This window comes from Lissotriton vulgaris, chromosome 5, assembly GCF_964263255.1.
Source record: "Lissotriton vulgaris chromosome 5, aLisVul1.2, whole genome shotgun sequence".
In the NCBI taxonomy this organism is placed as follows: Eukaryota; Metazoa; Chordata; class Amphibia; order Caudata; family Salamandridae; genus Lissotriton; species Lissotriton vulgaris.
This window is the reverse complement of record NC_141693.1, coordinates 987,164,641-987,179,112: the sequence shown is the minus strand read 5'-3', so window position 1 is coordinate 987,179,112 and position 14,472 is coordinate 987,164,641. Positions and strand designations below refer to the sequence as shown.

The following is a 14,472-nucleotide window of genomic DNA, read 5'->3' as shown; positions in this document are numbered from 1 at the left end:
ACAACATTCATATGTTTTTAGCATTTTTCCATAACATAGTGATTCTTTCCAGTTTACCTCGTGCAGTAACATATCCCTGCCAAGGCTTGAGCCCCAACTTAGTTCCTGTGGATCACCTGAGTGTGGAATTCTATTGTTGGATGCCAGACTACCCTGACACAGAGTGCTGGCCAGGAGGTCATGCTGAAGACTATGTTTGGAAAAAATATTAAAAATATAGCAAAGTATGCCAGTTCACTCCAGTCTCTTTCATGCAGAAACGTATCCCTTCCAGAGCTTGACCCCACAACTTTGTTTCTCTGAGTCTCCTAAGCACGGAAGTATCCGACATGTATGGGTTTTTTATAGGCCCACAGCAGATAAAGTCAGTGTTGAGAAGGGTGGGGCTGGGACAAAAAATAGGCCCGGGCACCTAAATAAAAGTGGCTCTCATTAGTGAAGCACATGAGGGCATATTATCAAGACAGGCGATAAAATTATTGCCGCTTTAGCGGCATAAAACTGCAGCTAAAGCGGTGATAATTGGTTTGATAATATGCTCTATGGAATTCCAATCGAAGCTCATGTTAATGTGAAGGACATCTAACATGAGCTTCGATTGGAATTCCATAGAGCATATTATCAAGCCAATTATCGCCGCTTTAGCTGCAGTTTTATGCTGCTAAAGCAGCGATAATTTTATCGCCTGTCTTGATAATATGCCCCATAGTTTTAAAAATGGCATAATCAGGGAACTCAACAGTAAAATTCGGCCAACCTGGCCATAAAACCGGCTCAGAACTGCTAAAAAACTGGCCACCACACTCATATATCCTACCAGCCTATCAGTTACTACCTGATTGCCTTATGGGCCAGTCCGACCCTGTTGAGCATTTGGGCACTTTGGAAAGCAACTACAAGCAAAATACCTCCTTAGGGCACCAGACTTTGGTCACAGGTTTAACCACTGGGCTGGATGGAAATAAACCGCAACCATACGTACATATCCTAATTGGCCAAAACTCTCACCTGTGAAGATCACATCTCTGTGCCAGCAAGGAGCCAGAAAATGTTTGCTTTTTATTTTAGCCTAAGAAAAATATAAACAGCATCTGACTCCTTGCTGGGGCACATATGTGTGTTTCTGGATCCGACAAAGGAGCCAGATGCTGTTTGGATTTCTTCTTATGCTGGGAAAAGATTCGAACATCATCTGGCTCCTTGCTGGGGTACAGACCAGAGTTCCTTCCTTTCACAATATTTCTCAAGGTCAGAAAAACATGCTGGAGTTAAGGAACAGTGTGAAATTAACCAAAAAGTGGAGGATGGAAGAGAAGGGACAAGAAACAATCCTAGTCTTTCCCTTCCAATCTCATCTCTTTCTCTCCCACCTCCCTTCACCCACCAATATTAAAACATGGATTAAGCTGATGAGCATGGCTAGGATGGAACTAGGAGCAGTAGTAGCTGCCTTTAATCCTTTCCATAGCCCATTCCACCTGCTCGATCCAAGAGATGGGCTTAGGAGAGGTTAGGTAATCTATCCCAGGTTCATCCAATATTTGTGTGATGTCAATTATCATGTCGTACGTATATTAATGAGATGGTCTGGCATGAACAGCATACTGCCTCATTCGGGAGTTTGCTGGTGCACAGAAGGGATCAATCGCCATCAGAATCCTTGCTTGCACCCCCAGCACGAGATTTCTTTTTTTTAAATGGCCAGTGAGCATGATGGGTCACTTTGGCACATAGATGTCTGTATATCTCATAAGGGCATGCTGTTTCATGATGTACATATATGCCATTAGCGCAGTCAAACAGTTAATTGTTCTTTTACACATAATATCCTGAGCATTTTTCCTTGGGGATTGCCTTGAAACTCTGGCCAGGATACCAAAGGAAAGCCAAAGAACACTTAGGGAAACTTGTTTACCTCTGTTTAATGGACTTTGGGATAGTCCATTTTCTCACAGCAAACTTCATGAACGTCTTCCAAGCACCCCAAATGTACTTTACCTTAATGGGTGTGTTATTGTGTCTGTGTTTACAAACATAATTCAAACTTAGTTACAGAAAAGGATGTAACTATGACTAGCCTACTCTATGCCGTCCTATAAAAGCACCTGAGTAGATAGTTTGAAAGCCAATTGTCTATTGAGAACATTACATACATGAAACATGAAATGTCTATTTTATGTTGCCCTGTAGGTGAAGTTTTCTTTATTTATCAAATATTTGCGAGCAGTTGGATTGTGTTACTCCATCTGGATCTTTGTAGCTAATGTGGGACAGAACGCAGCCTTTGTAGGACAGAACGTGTGGTTGAGTGACTGGACCAAAGATGACGACACCTACAGGAACATGACTTATCCTGCATCACAGCGAGACATGAGAGTGGGGATCTTCGGAGTTCTAGGCGTGGCACAAGGTAAAATTGCCAACAAATGCTGCTAATTTACCCATTTGGCAGCGTTTAGCTAGTTTCAGGTGGCTTATGACACCAGCATTGCACTCTACGCACAAGACCACTCTAAAGCACCCAATGGCTATCCACAAGGTAGTGTGAGGAATAGATTTGTGTTCTTGGTGTAGGCCAATGCCCCGGCTGCCTTCCTTCTCCATGTCGAAGATTTATATTCGCCTGGGATTAGTTTGACTATTAGTAACACGCAGACCAGCTTTAGAAAAGGACTTTTTGTGACCTACTGAATTTGAACAAGTCCAAATGTGCGATATGTACAATTTCTCCAAACGCATCCAAATACAGACAAATAAAAGAGTGGTAGAGTCACATGGCTTAATTTGCATATCTAAAATAAGATCAGTCAGTCAGTTGAAAAACTATTCGATTCTTACGAATAATAAGATCAGTCAATGTAAACGAAAGCATTGAACATTAACATTCTGTATAACAATGTTTTCATGAATAATGACAAAAATGTGTGAGTTGAATGTCATCATACACCTATATGTCCCTTGCAGTGAATCTATCTTTGGTATATATTTTTATAGATGGCTCACTGCTAGTGTCCTTGTGTTTCAGGTGAGTCAGGTAAGCTCTTTTATCCCAATGAGGACTGAGGTATTATAAATAAGACCCTTGCGCCGCCAGTACGTCTTTTTTTCCCATATTAAAAGTGACGCACTGGCCTTGCGCCGCTGGTGCGTTACTTTCCCATATTAAAAGTGACACTCCGGCGGCGCAAGGAGCTTGCAGATAAGCCCCAGAATATTTATCTGCTTGTAAACATCTTGTCAATCTTTTCTTTGTGTACACATTATATCCATCTGAAACCATATGGTCAATGACTTTGGTGCATTTCACACTCTGCCTAGCTTGCATTTCACATTTTGTGAAATAACAACAACGAACAACTTGCATAATGGCAAGTTCCCTTTCCGTTTTGAATCCGTTCTCTGGTACCTTCGGTGCAACCAAACCTACAAAGCTCTGGGAAGAACTTTCAAATAAGTTATTTTTCTTATGGCAAATGATTGTGGTTATGGGGGGGGGGAGTCGTTATGAACATTTCTGCTAATATGTTCAATAAACTTCTGATGGACAAATCACACCCAGATATTTTAAATAAGTCTTTCCTGAGTTTGATTTCTCCTTTATTGTTGAAATCATACCCGCCAATGGGTAAGACGTCCCGTGGCATTAGAATGTGCCATAGCTACCAACGTCACAGTTATTGCGAAAGGTCATTTGAGAGAACTCACAGGAGCATATATACAAGAACTTAACGCCTCCGTACAGTCAATTATTTTATGTTAGGGCAGGTTTTTTTTCTCGCCTTATATACAAAGTGCCGCTAACTGCAGTTAGCAGCACTTTTCCGGCTTAAACATGAATTTTTAAGATCGCCACTTCTGTTAGCGAGACGTAAGAGAAAAGATACAAGGTGGGTGTTCCCATGCAAAAACTGCGGCTAACCGCACTTCGCGATATTTACAATGAAGTTCCCATACAGCACTAACCCACCAAAACTGCAGCTAAGTCCAGTTAGAGGCTGTTTCATAAGACCAGAAAATAGCTTGTCTTAAAATCGGTGCAAACACTTGGGTCCACATATTAGATGTTTGGGTGCTGGACAGCACAGCAAGGAACATTGCTGCTCTGCCATGCGCCAAAACAAAAGGACAGGGATGTTATTGATAGGGCGCATTCCTGGGCCCCATTCATGAAAGTGTTGCATCGCTGCAACAAAACAGTGTTGCGACAATTTTCACTGCGCCCTCCTTGCGACACTATGGATGCGCCATATTCAATGTACGGCGCGCCATGTTGCAAACACACTTACAGATACGTCTGGAATCCTGACGTATCTCTCAGCGTTAAAGTCATGCATTGCTACGGTTGTGTTGCAAGCAAGATGCAACTCCAGCAATGTATGGGGCCAGCCTATCCCTATAGCACTGCATCACCCTTATGCCTACCATGAGGCAGGTGTAAGGTTTTGATGCTGTTGCGTCCTAGAATTGTTGCAGTGACATCTGAGAGATGTCACTGCACCAATACTACAAGGATTTGTTGGGTGGGAACGCCCACCCTGCATACATCAAACCTAACACGGGTATAATGTGGCACAGGGCTTCACAAGGTCACACGTATGCCAAGATATGTCACTTTGTAAATGCGGTGCATAATGGTGCAAGATTCATGCAGCAAGTACGTCAAGAAAATAATGCCCCAGCAGCGTTAAACTGCCAGAAGGGGTTCAGGATTAATCCCCGCTGTCTTTTTCCCCTACGATGGCGCACATTGGCTGCCATGTGCCAATGCAGGCACCCTTCAATCCATCAATCAGTGAATTGTAAGCGCGCTACTCAAAGGTGAGTGTCTCAAGGTGCTGAGGTGGGGGGGTATTCAGATCCGTTCAGCCGAAAAGCCAGGTCGTGAGAGCCTTCCTGAAGGTGTCCAGGGAGGGAGTGCATCTGATGTCTATCGGTAGTTCGTTTCAGGTCTTGGCTGCAATGTGAGAGAACGATCTTCCGCCTGCTCTGGCTCTGTGGATGCGAGGGGTTTTAGCAAGTGCGAGGTTGGCAGATCTGAGGTTTCTATTGAGTACGTGGAAGTTTATTCTGTTGTTGAGGTATATGGGATCCTTTGTTATGTAGGCATTTGTAGGCGTGAGTGAGGATCTTAAAGGTGACTCTCTTCTCCACAGGGAGCCAGTGGAGTCTCCGCAGGTGCTGGCTGATGTGTTAGTGCCGGGGGATGCCGAGGACAAATATGGCCGCAGTGTTCTCTCTTGTCTGGAGTTAGTTGAGTAGGAACTTGTTAATGCCGGCGAAGAGAGCTTTTCGATAGTTCAGTCTGCTGGTGATGAGTGCGTGGGTGACTGTCTTCCTTGACTCCAGGGCGATCCAGTTGAAGGTCTTTCGAAGGATGCAGAGGGTGTTAAAGCAGCTGGAGATGATGGCGTTGACCTGTCGGTTCATGGCGAGAGATGAATCGAGCACGATGCCGAGGTTTTTGGCGTGGTCTGAGGGATTAGGCGGGCTTCCGAGGACGGTGGGCCACTAGGTGTTGTCCCAAGCTGATGGGGCTGTTCCAAGGATGAGGACTTCTGTCTTTTCAGTGTTGAGTTTTAGGCAGCTGTTGGCCATCCAGCTGCGACATCCTGCATCCCTCTCTGGAAGTTGAGTTTTGCGGTGGTGGGGTCACGGGTGAGGATGAGCTGGGTGTCGTCGGTGTAGGATACGATGTTGAGGCCGTGTTGTCGGACGATGGCTGCAAGGGGGGTCATGTAGATGTTGAAGAGGGTTGATCTCAGTGATGACCCCTGCGGGACTCGGCAGGTGATTTCCATGGGGGCAGAGATGAAGGGCGGTAGTCTGATCCTTTGGCTTCTTCCAATGAGGAACAATTGAATCCAGTCCAGGGCAGTTTCTTGTATGCCGTCGCCATGTAGTCTGTCGACTAGTGTGCGGTGAGAGATGGTGTCGAAGGCTGCAGACAGGTCGAGGAGGATGAGGGCTGTGGAGTGGCCTTGGTCCAGGAGGGTGCGGATGTAGTCTGTGGCGGTGAGTAGGGCGGTCTTAGTGCTGTGGTTGCTCCTGAATCCGGATTGGGACGGGTTGAGGATGGCGTTCTATTTGATGAATCCTGTCAGTTCCCTATTGACTGCTTTCTCTGCCACTTTGGCTGCGAAGTGGAGGAGCAAGATGGGCTGGTAGTTCTTGAGGTCGGTGGGGCCAGCCGTGGGCTTCTTGAGCAGGAGCCTTACTTCTGCGTGCTTCCAGTCATCTGGGACGGTGCCTGTTGAGAAGGTGGTGTTGATCGTCTGTTGCAGTTCAGGTGCAATAGTGTCCACAGCCCTGTGGTAGATGTACAGTGGGCAGGGGTTGGTGGGGGCCCCTGAGTGGATGCCTTTCATGGTTGTGGCGGTGTCCTCGGTCGTGATAATTGTCCAGTTGGAGATGGTGGGCTGGCTGGTGTCTTTGGGGGGCTGCCGGCCAGCTGTTGCATCTTGTGGGCAGTCAACGAAGTTGTCGTAGAGTGTTTTGATCCTGAGGTGGATGTAGGTTCCCAGCTTGTTGCAGAGTTCTTGGGATGGGGTGATGTCTGTGGCTTCGCTGTGTGGATTAGTGAATTCCTGAATCACGCTGAAGAGTTCCTTGGAGTTGGAGGAGTTGGCGAGAATTTTGTTGTGGATGAAATTCCTTTTGGTTGTTCTGTTTGGTTGTGGTAGTCAGTCATGGCGTTCTTGTACGTGGAGTACCCTTGCGCCATGGTGCAAGGGTGACTGTGTTGCGGAGTTAATTGATGTTGTGGGTCCATCACCCTCAAGACATCTGCTGGTGTTTCTGGACTAGTGAAGGGTGGGAGTGAACCAGTTGGCCTCTTGAAGTGTTGTTTGCATGGTCTTTTCTTGAGGGGTGCCAGGGTGTTGGCGCAGTTGGAGATCCATCGGTGGAAGTTGCGCTCTGCGATGTTGGCATCTGTAAGCGTAGGCAGAATGGTGGTGCTGAGGGAGTTAGCGAGAAGTTTTTCGGTGGCCTTGATTCAGATGGGACCGGGGAGGGGCGATGATGGTGGTGGTGTACAGTGGGCGTGGTGAAGGCGTGATGTATACAATGATGGTCGGTCCAGGAGAGTTCTGTGGTGTGGCTGTAGTTGAAGTTCCCGCCGGCGGAGAAGTTGGACTCCAGTGTATGTCCTGCTATGTGGGTTGGTGCGGTGACTAGCTGCTTGAGTCAGATGTTGGCAAGGTTCCCCAGGAGAAGGTGGTGTTCTGGTCACTGGGGCTGTCCAGGTGGAACTTAAGGTCTCCGAGTAGGTTGTAGTCAGTGGATGGGAAAGCCTGGGGTGCAATGAGGTCTTCAATGGCATCAGTGAATGGCGGTTCATGGCTCTGAGGGCCTGTAGGCGAAGGTGTCGCGGAGGGTGGTGCTAGGGTTGGTCCAGATCTGGAAGTGGACATGTTCCATGGTCACCATTGGGGCATTAGAGTGCGTGGTCAGTCAGAGTGTGTTAATGTAGACAATGGCAATGCCTCCTCCTGGACGGTGGGGGTGGTCCTTGCAGATGATTTTGTAGCTGCCGGGAATGGCGTTGGCGATGTCCGGTCCGGAGCAGAGGTTTCCGTGAAGAAGGCGATGTCTAAAGAGGGGGCGTCAAGGAGGTCCAAGATTTCGGTGGAGTATTTGTGGAGGGACCGCACCTTGAGGAGAATGCAGTTAAGCCAGTCGGGTGCGCTTTTGGTCGGATGGGCAGCAAGAGGCTCTGGTGTGCTGATGAGACAGGAGGTGCAGTTTCGGCAGGCGCAGGGGGCAAGGATATTCTTCAGTGATGCTAGATGGCAGGCGGTGTGGCGTCCAGGGTTGAGGGCGAGGAGGGTGCTGGCATCCTAGCGGTGGAGTGTCTGAGAGGCAGGGTCCCTTGTGCTGGCCGCGGTACAGGTGTGGACTTACGCAGACGGGCTTGCCTTCGGCGCACCAGTGGTACAACCGCTGTGCATGGCAGCACAGCATCCACCATTAAGTAGTGCTGCAGGGGGTCTGGACAGCTGGGATGCGGGGATGAGGGAAAGAACACCTGAGGGGCGGGGACGCGGGGGATCGCAGAAGCAACGAGGGAGAGGATAGGGAAGAAGGAATTGCAAAAAAGCACAGGAAAAACTAACTAACAAACAACGCTAAGATAAAAAAAAGACAAAGGTAGAAAAGCAATGGAGAAGAGCAGAAAGATGAACAGGAACAGCAGAAAAGAGGGCAGTCAAGCTGCAGAGCAGTGACGCTCTACCACTGGACCCCCAGGAATGCGGTGCAGGCAGGAGCTTGCGGATGGAGAAGGGACTCGAACATCTGCCCTCCGGGTCAGAAGAACCAGCAGCAGCAGATGGGGACTGCAGCAGCAACGACCTGATGGTGCAGCAATGTGGGAAGAGGAAGTCCACTAAGGGTTAGTGCCATGTACACCCAAAACCAAACTAACAGAGGGCAAGGAAAGGCAACACCACCCGTTCCCTCTTGGGCAGTCAAACAGTTAATTGTTCTATTACACATAATAGGCTGAACATTTTCTCTGGCAATTGCCTTGAAACTCAGCACCACCTCGTTGCCTCTTCCAATCTAACAGTGGTGATCAGATTCAGTGTTCCCCAGGGAGTAATGGCAGATAAAGCTGCATGCCCAAGGGCGCGGGCCAGAACTGGTCCCATGCCCGTGGCACCCACTGCCACAAACGGCTGATCTCAGCAACTTGAGCCAGTTAGGGAGTCTCCCACCAGTCTTGTGCAGTGCCCTTGGTGATGCAGATGCAGTGCAGGGATTGCTCAGGACACAGTGTGCGTCACCCACAGGCGCTAGGGCTGGCCCTGACACGCCCCCGGGCCTCCTCCGCTATGCGACCGACCTTCTTCTTACCTGGACATTGACACCGGGGCTCAATGCACTGCACTATCTCCAAATCTGTGACTCAGCCAGCAGGAGCCTCAGCCAGGTGGGATTTCACAAGCCTGGTTACAGCAGTCACCTGCAAGTCTGCTGGGAACCATCCTGATGCAGGTGATGCAACAGGGCCCTCTTAGGCGTCAAGTTACGGCGCTCCCGCCACTCAAGTTTGGCGAGCTCAGGGGCCTCACACTCCACAGCGTCCAGCCAGCGCAATATCCTCCGGCCTGTGATGCAGAGAGGCGCAGCCCACCATTGGTAATCTCCTCTGTGCACCCTGGTGTGGTGGTGGCGCCTGGTATGCGATGCAGACCTCCCTACGTTGATGCGCAGGAGTGCTGCTACCGTTCACAGCTCCAAGGTGCGCTAGGCGGAATTCTCACACAGGTCAGCAACGTGTCTCCATGCGGCCTGCCATTCTTCACCACCAGGTAAGGGCGATCTCTGATGCCTCAATGTCTACTGCCACGACCCAGCAACTCCACAGCACCTCTGCCTCCCACTCCGGGTCACAGACGCAGTCCCAGTGAGGCCTCCGGGCCACGGGGACTGTACCCACTTTCAAGGTTTTGGCTGCCATGGTGTTGCAAGGAGGGTGCTATGAAAAGTGATGCATCACTGTTTTTTCCCCAGCGATGCGCCTCTTTTCATAACTGTAGCCCTGAATCTGCATTTCCTCATCCCCTGGGACTCTGGCTGGTCATCCTTGCTGTTGGGGGCTTGGGGGGTTGTTGTTGATCTGTGCTGCCTTGGCTCTGGCTGCTCCATTCTGCATTCCATTGGTTTTATTTCCTATTTTCATTGGAGGTGGACTTATTGGCTATTTTTGCCTCTAGAGTAAAAAAAAAGTGACGTTGGGCTGACTAACGTGAGGTTTTTTGCCGCTAATGGGCCTTTCAGCACTTTTCTCTCTCTAACGTTAAATTTTTTATCTCCTTTACGCTAGTGTTAGCAGCAGTTTTCACCGCAGCTAGCTGTTATTATCACCATGTAACGACGTTTTGTAAATACATCGCTAACGGGGCAATCGTTTTTGGTGATAGGCCATGCCAGAAAACTGCTGCTAACTAACACTAACGGCAGTTCTTGTACATATACCCACAATGTGAGTGTGTGCTCGCTTGGCGCCAGAACGCTGTTCAGAGTTACCCCTTCATATAGAAAGAGGGACAGAGAATATATGACACACTCGTCTTAATATTCTTTGGCCCTCATTACGAGTTGCCTGGTAAATGCTGAAATATTTAGTGCACATGATTAAAATCTGACTCCACTTGCTGAAATTTACTGTGTGCGAAAATATCTTAATTTTGGGAGAAATACATACAGATTTTCGTGCTTACTGCAACAGATTCAACATTTTCTGGCACCATAAATATTGACAGGTTTGACCTGCCAATATTAAATTATCATAAAACTCATTACTGCAGTTACCTCAATAACCGCAATTAACCGGGCTGCTCGTAATGGGGGTCGAAAAGATTTATTGATCCAGGCAAGTGAAGTTTATTGGTGCTTGCTTGGAAGCCACCTACCTATCTCTTGCAGTGTTGTCCGAGAACATTATGACAATGGTATTGTGACAATTTATTCAAGCGAGCTTATTTTTCTCTTTTGCAGGAGTGTTTGTTTTCATCTCATCGTTTCTTGTGGCCCGCGGGGCTGTGCGCGCTTCCAGGTTACTTCACAAGCAGCTGCTTAACAATATTTTGCACGTGCCAATGATTTTCTTTGACACAACTCCAACAGGGCGCATTGTGAACAGGTTTGCTAAGGTGAGTTCAGGTTGCAATAAGGATACGGTGCAGTCCAGTTAAAAACTCAGGCGAATCACAAAGTTTGTTTTTAAAAAAAAACGGAAATGTCTCTTATATTCGGAGCAGCGGTTACGGAAATCTGCAATACTTGTAGCTTGGGGTGGCTTCTCTAATACATTCCCAGCATTGGCAAACTAGTAGGCTTCACCTTTAGGGCCTATCAATTTGGCCGTGCGTTTTAGGGTTGCTCTCACGCATCGGCAAGATGGCATGCAGCATTGTCAAAAGAAACAAGCATTGGCATAGCCAATAGGTCTCGCTTTTGAGATCCTAAAATATTTAGTTATGCAGCACAATATCCTTGGAGCAACAACATCAACTGTTGCATGGCTAAACCGTTATAAGGTCCCAAAGGTGAGACCTATTGGCTATGCCCATGCTTGTTTTTAAATGTTTCTGATATACAAAGAAGTTTTTTAAGTTGCCTTGTACAGCTAAAGGAAAAGAGCAGAAGTAGTTGCATGTGACTTGTTAACAAGAACATAGAAATACACCGCAAGGCCACTCACTTTCTCCACGGAAACCAGGTTCACATTCACAGACAGAGCCATCCATGCTGTTGATGCACTTGCCACTGTTTTTGAAGGGATTTTCTTTGCAATACAGGCCCATCTGACACCTTAAATGAGATATGAAAGGTTAGAATGGGAGACTACGCTGGAAGAGTTGAAATCAGCAGATATAGAACATGCTGAATAAAGATTTTATGTAATGCGGTTAAATGTGTTGCCCATGCCTCGTTCCAATGTGTACTAAATGCAAAGTTGTACGTATACATATACACACTGCAAGACAATATAATGGTAACAATGGATCTAATAATACGTTATAGCTCAGGATCTGAGATCGGGGAAGTCCGGGGTGGGGGGAGTTAATGGGATAGTTAGAAGCTGAGAAGTCTTAATATTTCATATACCGTCAAGACATAGACATACTATACGAATGTACGAATTGTTGTCGTTATTGGAGACTATTAAGCGTGTTCTTGTAACAATGCGGCACCAAAAAAAATTTTATCGGAATTCTGTTATAAGTACCGGAAATGAGTAGAAATTCATGTGATAGGCCAATATACGTTGTATGTATAGAAAACCCTAATAAAATGTGTTTTAAAAAAAAAAATTCAAGAAAGAATACATCTCTTTAATGCATGAAAGCCGTCTAATATCTGCATAGGCATTGTTGTACCAGGCTAGCTCTGACGTCAGAGGCTGCCTATAATATCACATTAAAGTTATGTCTGAACTTCACACGGCCTAATACAAAATGACAAAAGTATTTTATAGGAACACCAGCTGCTTTTCCATTTAAATGGCGGGCTCGATTACCATTTGTTTTACCTTCACATAAGCTTTCTGTGCCACTTCAAACAGTTGCTACAGATGCAGAAACACTAACTGAGCCTTTTATTTATATTTCTAGAGCAGTGCAAGTCACACATTCCGGCTATTGCAATATCTGAAGGCCAGAAACTCTGTGCCTGGTATTAGATACCTAAGGGTATCAGTAGCTCTGGGATGCAGCATGCAACAGGATCACAGGTAGTCACTATGAGAAATCTGTGTTACAGTGTTGATTTCCTAGTCCTAAAGCATTTCCGAATCTTTTCCCTGAGACACATGTCTCAAGGTTTTAAGTGGAAAATTTGCTTCTGGTAACCAAAGTGGTATTTTCACAAGCGGTAACACTGCTGGGCTTGGAATACAGATTTAGGTACAAACAGAATTTGCATCCGAATTGGTATCCAACAGTAACTCCTATTTAAGAAAAAAGAGGGAGGGTCATAGGGTTGGGTTCATAGTTTGTTACTCTACAATATTTCCAAAGTTGTTAAAGCGCTCTTTAAAGTGAAGTTGTGAAGTATGGATATCAGTGAATCTATACTTACACGCTTCATGTTTGACTTCCCAAGCACGACCAGGCTGTTTGTGTACTGCCTTGCACTGCTTACCATGGCGATGGGTTGCAGAACTACCAGCTCACAAATCCCGTCAGTGACTTGCAAAGGGGCTTCCGTACAGTATGTATGTGTGTGTGTGGGGGGGTTGCTTTCCTACACCTTCCCATTTCCATAATCTTCCTGAATTTCAAAAAGACTAGTGTGGTACCTGCTCTCCAAGAAGGTTTATTTTCTAAATTGTGCACCTATCAGTTTTCTGTGTTGCTACTTTCTAACTCTTGCAAGACTGCACTCGCTGACTGTAATGAAAAACTACTTACTTCTGATATTTAATCAAACAATTGGTATTACACTCTAACATGTAGATCTCAATGCGTGTTTAGTCTTATCTTATCTTATCTTAACAAGGTTTTATATAGCGCTTGCACACCCGAGGGTTTCATGGCGCTAACCGACAGGACTCTGAATCCACAGTTAGAAGACCATCAAAGGAGTTAAGCCAAGGCCTGGACAAACAGCCAAGTTTTTAAGAGCTTCCTAAATGGGAGAAGAGTAGTACAGGAACGAATTTCCAAAGGGAGGGAGTTCCACAGCTTAGAGGCGAGAGTGGCAAACCTGCGGCCTCCCTTGCGTGAAAACTTATAGCGGGGGACAGTCAGAAGAATTTGAGAAGCGGACCGAAGGCTGCAGGACGGAATATATCTGGACAGAAGATCCTGAATAAACTTAGGACTGCGTGCGTGTAAGGACTTGAAAGTTATACACGCCGATTTGAAGGTGACACGGTGTGTAATCGGGATCCAATGAAGTTGCCTCAAAAGAGGTCTGTCTGACTGCCATCACGGAAGACGATATATAAGTCTAGCCGCCTGAATTTGTGCCATCTGCAAACGTTTACTGAGTGTAGCAGAGAGGCCCAAATAGATGGCGTTGGCGTAGTCTAGATGTGACAACGCCAGGGCCATTACCACGTGGGTCAGAGCAGATTGTATAAGCATCTGACTGATCTTTTTTATTTTCCGCAATTGGAACAAAATGGTGGACACAACTGAATTAACTTGTGGTTTTAATGAGAGCTCACTATCAATGAGCACACCCAAACTTTTAACCGAGTTAGACGGGATGGGGGGGAACCCAATTTCGATGGCCAATAATGGGGGCCCCAGAACAGTTGACTTTTGCCAAAGAGAACCAATTCTGTCTTGTCCGGATTTAACATAAAATTGGTTCCCGTCCATCCACTGACAGATATGAAGTATGGTGTTTTGGAATTGATAAATCGAATCTGGGGAGTTGTCGATTGTGAAAGTGAGTTGCAGATCGTCTGCGTAATTAAAGGTGGTAACATTAAAGGATTTTAGGGACTGAAGCAGAGGGAGCATGTAAATATTAAACAGAATGGGTGACAGTGAAGAGCCCTGCGGGACCCCGCAGGTGGTATGAAGTTTGTGAGATGAAAAAGAGGGCAAGCCGACTGCCTGGGTGCGGTCGCTAAGAAAGGACCTGATCCAGTCATGGGCCGGACCACAGATGCCAGCTAGTCTGACACGGTAGAGAAGAATGTTGTGGTCGACCGTGTCAAACGCAGCTGACAAATCAAGTAGGACTAGAGCCTGTGGGATTCCCATATGTGCGTTAGAACGCAGAGAATCTAGAACCGCCGTGATGACTGACTCAGTCGAATGAGCCGGACGAAATCCGGCTTGGGAAGAGTCTAGGAAGTCGGATTGTTCAATGAAATTGGAAAGATGCGATGTTACATATGCTTCCAGTACCTTGGCTAGGTACAGAAGTAGCAAAATAGGCCTATAATTTGAAAGGGTAGTGGGCTCCGCTCCAGGTTTTTTTAGGAGGGGCACCACGACTGCTTCC

At 46.7% G+C, this 14,472-nt stretch overlaps 1 protein-coding gene across 1 annotated transcript in view; it reads left to right on the top strand.

Annotated features, from left to right (window-relative positions):
- ABCC2 (ATP binding cassette subfamily C member 2) overlaps nucleotides 1-14,472 on the top strand; it is a 687,938-nt gene that overhangs the window by 588,141 nt on the left and 85,325 nt on the right. The window contains exons 22-23 of the mRNA XM_086922588.1: nucleotides 2,191-2,410; nucleotides 10,504-10,658. Coding sequence (XP_086778714.1) covers nucleotides 2,191-2,410; nucleotides 10,504-10,658 — 375 coding nt within the window. The remainder of the gene's footprint in view (nucleotides 1-2,190; nucleotides 2,411-10,503; nucleotides 10,659-14,472) is intronic.